At 35.5% G+C, this 9742-nt stretch overlaps 1 protein-coding gene across 1 annotated transcript; it reads right to left on the minus strand.

The window, feature by feature from the left end:
- Positions 1 to 2904: 2904 nt before the first annotated feature.
- LOC140136376 (uncharacterized) lies at positions 2905 to 3803 on the minus strand. The gene is made up of 2 exons (XM_072158102.1): positions 3407 to 3803; positions 2905 to 3296 (listed from the first exon to the last, which is right to left on the minus strand). The coding sequence occupies exons 1-2, from the start codon at positions 3801 to 3803 to the stop codon at positions 2905 to 2907; spliced, it is 789 nt and encodes a 262-aa protein (XP_072014203.1).
- Between the last annotated feature and the right edge of the window lie 5939 nt (positions 3804 to 9742).

The raw sequence follows: 9742 nt of genomic DNA on the forward strand, positions 1-9742 counted from the left end.
TCTTAATTGGCAGGATTTGTTAGGCTTTTACTACTACACCGAAAAGTAGACCAACGTTAAGAGTGATATAGCTGACCTTTTGGGTCCGATATTTCGTGTGTTAAATTAAGTAGTCTATGTTGCTACTTACTTGCTTTAGTAAGTGTCCTTGAACTGCAACAGCGCACCTAATCCTTCTGTCCTGCATTGCCATTCCCAAATCCATAACATCCAGTCCAGTGTCCTGTTTCAATACATTCACGTATGTTCGAGGGGGTCTAACAGGTTTTCTGTTTCCATGCTTCAGTGTCCAATGGATCAGCCTAATGGTTACAGGCTCATTTTTACTTCTGTATGCATGCCCAGAGAAATATGAAGTATAGGACTTCAAATAAATTTCTGGCAAGATATCACAAGACAATACGCCAAATAAAATATATTGATCGATGTTATAAGGCCTACCGATTATGAGCTGTAGGGTATTGATGAAGCAACCTGATATCAGCAGTAGGTATATAGATAATAGGACATTAATGAACTACCTGATATCGGCAGTAGATATCTAGTACAGTGAAGAACTACTTGATATCAGCAGTAGATATTAACTGGGCTCAAAAAGAAATTTTTCACAAGGTCATTAAAATCCTGTTCATCAAAATGAACCAAAATTACACACAGGATTACTTCAACACTCCACTCTTAACACATGTCAGTAACCAAGCAGTTGCCCAACTGACACAACAACCCAATGCACTGACATGGAACAGCTTCCAGGACCATGTCACAGCCCATTTGATGTGCGTGTAAAGCAATTGTAACAGCAATGTGGACTTTCCCGTCTCAGGATTTCCTCACAAAAATATCACTCGTACGCAACGAACAAAAGGACACCTGTTTTGACTTCTTCACTTGCCTTAAGGGATCTAAAATGAGCATTTATTGCGTTTCGACAGTATTTTTTGTGGAAAATGAAAGCACATCAGACCTGTCGAATTGCATTCTGAATACTGAAGCATGTCTTTCTGATATCAAATAATTTTCATTTTTGAAAATCACAATATAATACAAATTTTATGACAAATTATAAAAATTTGATATTTTTCAAATTTTGATATATAACAGTCCTCGGTAAATTATATAAATCTAATGACATATTCTTAAAGTGTATGTAGCAGGGAAAAAAGTCCGACGGTCAATTGAAAATTTTGACCTTTCATATTGAAGATATGGATTTTTTCCCAAAAGACCTAATTTTTTTTGGTGTTTTGGGAAACAAAATCCATATCTTCAATACTGAAAGGTCAAAATTTTCAATTGATCGTCGGCTTTTCATCCCACCTACATACACTTTAAGTATAAATCATCAGATTTATAAAGTTTACTTCAAGTACTGTTAAATATCAAAAATATCAATTTTAATGATTTGCCATAAAATGTGTATTAAATTGCGAATTTCAAAAAATCAAAATTATTGGATATCAGAATGACATTCTTCGTATTCAGAATGCAATTCGATATGTCTGATGTGCTCTAATGTCCCACAATAAATACTGTCCAAACGTTCATACCCCAGCCCTTAAATTCTTTGTTGCCAAAATATCCAGGCTGTGTCATGTGATACAGCAAGTCAGTTGTGTCAGTAAGGTAACCGTTTGGATATTGACATGTCATTAGTGTAGAGTATTGAAGTAATCCTGTATGTAATTTTGGTTCATTTTGATGCACAGATTTTCAAGATATGACCATGTGAAAATGTCATGTACTTACTACTACCTGATATTGGCAGTGGATATAGGACATAGATGAACTACCTGATATCAGCTGCAGTATTGGTGAACTACCTACTATCAACAGTAGATATAGAGCATTGATGAACTACCTAATATCAGTTGTAGATAATAGGATCTGCCAAAAAAACCTAAAGAAAGCAGGAAGTTTAAAAAGCCCCACCTCAGCTCACGTTTTGAAACATGGTTCCATTTGTAAAAGGTGCTGATTTAACTTTGTATTGTCAACCTATGTATGCGGTGTTCATATTTTTAATTTCTTACTTGAACTGACAGCATTTTAATTTAAGATATTTATTTCCTAAATTTTCAAACTGAAATATCAATGCAGAATTTAATTGCCCATTGTTTTATTACATCTGATGCACTCGAAATGTTTCTGCACTCTGCAGGATAATTACCTCGCAGAAGTACATTCGTCAAGATAATTGCACTTGACCGTGGAGTTATTGCATTTAGCTCTCGAGCTAAAAGCAAAAACTCTCTGGTCTCATCCCATTATCTTGACCAAATTATACACTCTGTTCAGTGAATTATCCTTATCATGTTTGACTGTAGGATTGATGTCACTTTTTGAATTAATGAGTTGTTAAAATATTACATATGGGACAGTAAATAACATTTAGCATGGTTTTAGATATATTTTGTACCCAGCAAAAAAATCATAGAATAGAACTCGAGTGTTTTAGTGTTTTGTGTAAATAGTCTTGCGGAGCATCTGTTTAACCTTCTTTATCAGTCATTTATTTTCAAAACTGGCCGATCACAGCTACCACGTGCGGCATGACTCTAATGGGAAAGATAATATCAAGATATTTTGTTTCTGCAAAAATTAAACCCGTTGTTTTTGTTACGGACTCTGCTGCAAAATATTTGCCGATAGCATCAATCCAGCAAATGCTATTTAAAAGCAATCTACATGAATGAGAAACATTGTTTCCCATAATGTACGATTTCCGTCATTTCCATCAACGCCTTTTTGTTCATCCATTTTGGATATTAACATCTCTTCTTTTGTTTTGTTTTATTTCTTCTTTTGCCTGGGTTACTCATTCAGTGGATGTTTTAAGGTATCCTCTGTTCTTCAATGAGGCCCAGTATCAATATCAATATCAATGGTAATAGTTAATGTCATTTCTTACGGTTTAAGACACATTTGGTACATTTTTACATAGTAAGGCATAGCATAATCAGCAGCTTCCTGAAGATCTTGCGATAATTCACTACGCTTGGGTGTTGCTGTCGCCGGTAGGAATCTACTGCTCTTCATGGCATTTTCATAGAAGCCACCTTCATTCTCCAACATATTTCCTTGTAGAAGAATACGGGACCCTTTCCATGTTTTCATGATGCTGCGATCTGCTGGCCATTCCATTAAACTGTCACTATACGTCATTCCAACAGCTTGACAGAATTGACGCAATATTGAAGATGGGTTGCTTTGAAGGTCATCAGCATCTATAACAACAGGATTGGGATCAAGATGTTTTTGTACATACTCGAGAAGCTCGAACTGCATCTTGTAGCCATCTTGGTGAACAGATAATTTTTCAAGGTCAGTCCATGTTGTAGTATCGTTATTCATGTTGAGTAGTTTAGTAAGCACAACTTCCATGAGGGGAGCACTTTATACGGATGACGAATCAGGAACGCATGTCGAAATCCAGGTGGAATGGTGTTATACTTTTCATCCAAGCCATATGCCTGGTCTTTCACCAAGAGGACTTTCTTTCCAGGGTAATCCGCTTCCAGCTGATGTCTTACCCATCCATAGGTACACTTGCTATCATCGAAGGCATGTTCGAATATCGCTTGTTGGTTTGAAGACGCACTGTCCATGAACTTGGCAACATCCGGATGTGGCGTACGGCCTTCTGGACCAAAGTGAAATGCAGCTCCACAAGGCTCATAAAATATTTGAATTCCATCAATGTAACTCAGGCATTTGGTAAGGGCGGTTCCTAGTGTACGAGGCACACACCAAATGAACACCCTGGTCAGATCTGAACTTGGATTACTGTCACAAGATGACGCCATGACATTGATAAAGCTTGATAATATCTTCAAGAATCCTTTACTACTGATTGATTAGACCTACTTTTAAGTTGACTTCAATTATGTTCAAATTCGGCACCGCCAGTATGCAGTTAGTTAGCTTATTTTAATGACCTCCAAATTCAAGTAAATAAACTAGAACTAGAATACCAATCTTAACCTTTGATTTAGTAAATAAATACTAAGTAGACATATCACTGTATATCGTGTACACTGGACTTATGGGGTCAAACTGCACTGGTCAATCAATAGCCTTGTGGACCAAGTGGACATAATTATCTTGGATCATCTTATTCTGTTTGAATGTTTAAATAGCATCTGTTTAGTCTTCTTTATCATTTTTAAAACCTGCTGATCACAGCTACCGTGTGACTCAAATATTGACAAACTACCTGATATCGGCAGTAAGTATAGGATATTGATGGACTACCTGATATCAGCAGTAGAAATAGGACATTGATATCAGCAGTAGATAGTACACTAGCATATAGGGCATTGATGAACTACCCGATATCAGCAATAGGAAAGGACATTAACTACCTGATGAACTACCAGTTATCAGCAGTAGATATAGGGCATTGATAAACTACCAGATATATAATAGGGCAATGAGATGAACTATCTGATGATAGCCATTGATGAAGTCTCTGTGACCAGAAGTAGACATTAATTAACTAAAGTGTATTGGGCTATTCCATTTAAAATCCACACTACCCCTGTGGAAGATTTTGGAATTATCTTCCACAGGGGAGTATGAATTTCAAATGGAATAAACACATTAGCAGCTCCATTTGAAACTCACTCTCCCCCAGGGGAAGATTCAGGATAATCTTTTTCAGAGAGTGTATGAAACTCAAATGGAGCTACCTAATGTGCTCATTCCATTTGAAATTCATACTCCCCCAGTGGCAGATATTTCCAAAATCTTCCACAGGGGTAGTGTGGATTTTAAATGGAATAGCCCATTTGTATCCTGTGGTTATTGGCTGATGAAGAGTGTGCTTTCAAGCAAGTTCCTGAAGGTTGGAGATGATAGAGATCATGTTTGGAGTACAGATAATAGGATACAAATCTGTATCTGTCTATGAGTGTAATGTAAAGCCAAGAATTTTCTGCTTTACAAATGCTAAATTCCGCTTTTCTCCGCTTTGTAATTTTAGCACATTTCTGACATAATAAAATTTCACAAGAATCCAGCGAGTAGCAGCGGAATGCACGTGTCTGAGTCATGTTGAAACACAAGTTCAAAAGGTCGGGAAAGCCCCAAGAGCTATTTTTAGTCGGGCGCGCAAAGGATTGTTGGATACTCGAGCTGTGAAAATTGTATTTTTTTTTCTTTTTCAAGGTCATTTTTGCTTATTTTTTTTATTTTTTTTTCTCAGAAATGCGTTTTCCGCTTTACGTCCGAATTCCGTGATTTTTGCGGAATTTCCGCAACGCGGAGAATTCTTGGCTTTAGTGTAATGGATGAAATATGATCATGATCACAAGATGAAATATCAGACTGTTCCATTCCATGAGCCGGTATGGCAAATGAAATGGAACAATCCATCTTTCACAGGGTGATTATATTTTAACCATAATGCAAATTTAATTTTTTTATATCACTCGTTCATAAATTCAATAACATTTTAAGAATATGTATTTCCTACAAAGCGTCATTGGGAAGGTTAAAACTATCAAACAGCCATAGTCAAGAGTAAGAATATTAAACTGTAATTAACCAATAAACTGTCTAGTTTATGTACGAGTAATATAAAAGAAAATAACAACAAAGAAATAATTCCACACAAGGCAATCAAAATGTACTCTTCAAAAAATGTATTCATATTCAATAATCTTAGCAACTTATAGTATATACAACAATATCAATAATAACAATAAAATAATACTGTCCTCATTAATAATATAAATAAATTACATCAATGGAATTATCATCGAAGCTGAGTTTCAGTCACTTTATGCACTGGGTTCTGTGGAATTCATCCCCAGTGTTTTATCTCGCACTCATACTAGTTTTGGATTATACAGTCATGAGCCACTTGGTGAACACAAGTAAATATTGATATTCATCAAGATTATACTTGTTTGTTGCCTAAGTTATGGCAGTCCTACATGACCACTATACTTTCACTACATGGAGGAAAAGAGGTCTTCTACAGTTTGTCCACTCTGAAGTACAAAGTGACAACGCGCGCGTATATAGCGTGTTAACAGTGCGTAGTGCTGCGTCTCTACTGCAGGTTTGCATGTCTTCAAAGTCGGCACAATGTGTGTGTCTGCGTCGGTACTTTGTACTTCAGAGTAGACAGACTGTAGTATTCATGAAAGTCCTTATTCAACAAGGTTGTAATTGTGAAATGTGCATAGGGTATGATATTTTGATAATCTGTGAATTTTTCTCAATAATGCAACTTCTCAAATTACCAACCCTTCACACATTTTAAAATAACAAACCCAAAGAAAAAATAACCTGAAAGAATTATGTGACAGTATGAAAAGGCTTTTTCTTTGGAATCCAATTAGTGATGTTTTTTCGTACTACATAAATCTTCAATTTTCGAAGTAATCCTTGTTACAATCAGGTTATTTGAATTAACTGGTGTAGCAGCGTTACAAATGTCGCTTCATATCAATACCTCACAATTTATTTGGAGACCCATTCTACAAAGACTTAAAATCAAACCTACAGTTGATCATAGTCATTAAAGAGGAAGCTCCACCAGAGCAGTTCTTTTGGGGTGAACCAAACCTGCCTGGTTATCATATTAATCATTGACAAGTTTATCTCTGAATTTGACAGGTGCTAATTGATGCAATAACATTAACACATCTGTCAAATTCAGAGATAACCTTGTTGCTAATTAATTGTTACACATTTTGATGTGAAGCAGCATAGAAAATTATAATGGACCATGCTCGATTACTTCTGCAATGAACAGCCAAATTGTGTTTTTCTATTAAATTTGCAAGGCAGCGAAGCATTGGTAACAATTCCAAAAATATATCATTTTGGCAAGTCATTGCTTGTAAAAGCCTTATAGTGCTTGGTCACAATTTATTTGAACTAGGAAGAAAACAAAGCAATTTTTTCTTGTACATCTTTCTTCTTTTTTCCAATCAAATACACATTGTGAATAGTTCTGACAAAACCCTGGGACCCTTTTACATATAAAAGCTGACAACCTATCTTACTTAGCACAACCCATCATGAAGTTGTGAGTAATTTTTACTCCTTGTAACTTTTACTACAGGTTTCTGTTACATTACCCTGTTATGTTATAAATTCCTATTGCATTGTTCTGTAATCGTAAATTCTCTTCGAACAGACTTATAGTAACTTGTCTCAAATGACTCAACTCGTAACTAGGCTTCACAACTCGACTGCATAATTGTCTTGAAGATGAGCAATAAATTAGACTAGAAAGTGCTGTAGGTACAATTTATAGTTGAAAGAGGTACAAGATTTCACATAGCTTAGTGAAAAAGATGAAACTTTGTATGAAATACATATTTTAAGAAACAAAAGCAAGACTTTGTCCAGGTTTCAAAAGATGTTCACATTTTGAGGCAATATTACACTTTCAGTGTGAGATCATTCAAATAATTTCAGCAATAACATCAAAAATTCTCTACAGCACACCAATAGTACACCCAAGTCCAAGTTCTTTGAACATATCCCATTACTCTCTTACACTACAACTGAATACAAACAATGAAAATTGAGCAACAAAATAATAATATCTAAATTTCACATACATAATTGAATTTTGTATAAAAGTTGATTAAATTAATCATGATTAAATTATTACTACCAATATATAAATGATCTTCATTTGCAACAAAAGGCTTGGTCCAATAACAGGATTAAAAGAACACAAATGTATTAATTTTGGTGACGCATTTTGGTATATAATGCTCTCTGCATTATTCAGTCAATATTTTAATTCTTCCAAGTTATGTACCGTGCATCAAGCATATATGGGCCTGAACATAGATATAATAAACAAAAATGCAGAATGGCCGACTCATTGTTGCATAGAAGAGGTGGAAATTTTACCTCAACTATGCGATCAATGATCACCAGCGGCGGAAGAATTAAAAAATCTACTGTCATTACAATCAATGAATTACATGGCACAAACGTTAAATCACAAAATAACACTACATTTTTGGGAAGCGGTATGAAATCTTACATTTGTATCACTTGTATTTGTAATGAGACAAATTTTGAAATCACACATTGTGCATTGATGGTCTTTTTAAAAGACATCTCTTGTCAATTATTTTGGCTTAAGATTGGCAGATTTCAGATTCTGATCGCTAATTCCGAATCTCAAAATCCCTCTTTTACATGTTTCTCTACATCAAAACAAAAGTGTTCATATTTGACACGATCAAGGGAAATGAGTCGGGTGTTGCTAATATTGATTTTGAGAAATTGTCAAAGAAAAGCTTCCATTTCCCCAAGACAAGGCTTCATAAATGTGATTTTTCTTAACACTGGTATGGTAATAGCAACAAGTGACCCACAATTTGTAATATCTTTTTGTCCGCTCTCTTATTAACTCTGCAAAATATGACCAAGAGGCAGGAGAGCATTAAACTATTCCAGTTGAAATCCATACACCCCCTGTGGAAGACATGATCTTAATCTTCCACACAGAGGAGTCTAGATTTCAAATGGAGTCGCTCATTCAGGTAACCCAAATGGAATAGCCCGTTTCATACCTCACCTACTGATTAACATACAGATGCAAAGATGGCACAGTGGAATGATGACATTAGCAAATCAAGTCCCGTATTCGTTCCATTAACCGCCCATGCCCCTATATAAGCACCCACCCACAGACTTTACCACACACGATCCTCCATCATTATGTGCACGATCTAACCATCCTCAATTATTATGTGCAGAGTCCAACTACACTTGTATCAAATATGAAACCATACACATAAAATCCATATTTTGGGCCATTTTTACTGTACGTATGTAATTACGTTTGAACATATAAAAAATAAGCGCCCACCCAAAATGACCTTGTTAAGCAGCCCAGGCAATTAATGGAATGAATACGGTACACAATCATTTTGTAAAAAATGCAAACGGATAACAGTTTGTTATAAAATACATCAAAACTTCCTTTGTGACTTCCCCAATAGTGAGGAGTTAACTCAAATCAAACAAATTTCATTATAAGTAATCAAATGACACATTCATAAATATACAAATTAATATTACAATTCAACAAACAATACTACTAGAGGTAAAATAAGTAATTCTTAGCCAAGCTGGAACACTCGAAACGCCAGTGCAGTGGCTCAACGAAAAATACACACGCACATAGCGCGATACAGTAGAAAGCATGCATGCGCCTTACACTGTGTACACGGTTAGTGCGCTACATGGTATGTTCGAGCGTGGCCAAGAATGATTTATTTTACCCAAAATTCAACAACATTCAATAAACTCTTACACAAACTGTCTTATGAACACTCTCAGTACTGTTGGAATGATATGGCAAACTAGCATTGTCAGGACATTGTAGTGAAAAGAGAACACAACCAGCAGTCAAAAATTATAAAAACAAAAAAGAAACACAAATTTACAGAAGTATATTTACAGACATCAGAACTCATATGCATAGGCTTATAGTTTCCCTAGGAACTTTAAAATTAAAAGAGGTGGCCCTTATATTATTACATGTAACCAAGGTAAGCATATTTTGGTGTCATTTCTTGCATCTGAAAGTGAATTACCCCTAACATTTGCTAATTTTCTATTGTTACTAAATTCACACATTTCATGTCTCACTCTTGAGGTCCTACAGGGTTGCCAAACCCAGATTTGGTAGCCCAATTGGGCGACTTTTGAAGATTTTCCCGACTTTTGACAATTTCCTGTCCCATAGAAACCAATG

The sequence above is a fragment of the Amphiura filiformis genome, chromosome 16, assembly GCF_039555335.1.
Source record: "Amphiura filiformis chromosome 16, Afil_fr2py, whole genome shotgun sequence".
In the NCBI taxonomy this organism is placed as follows: Eukaryota; Metazoa; Echinodermata; class Ophiuroidea; order Amphilepidida; family Amphiuridae; genus Amphiura; species Amphiura filiformis.

Coding starts and splice junctions, on each gene's coding strand:
- LOC140136376 (XM_072158102.1), bottom strand. CDS start 3,803: ATGGCGTCATCTTGTGACAGTAATCCAAGTTCAGATCTGACCAGGGTG. Junction 3,297..3,406: donor TCGACATGCGTTCCTGATTC/GTCATCCGTATA, acceptor CTGTTCACCAAG/ATGGCTACAAGATGCAGTTC.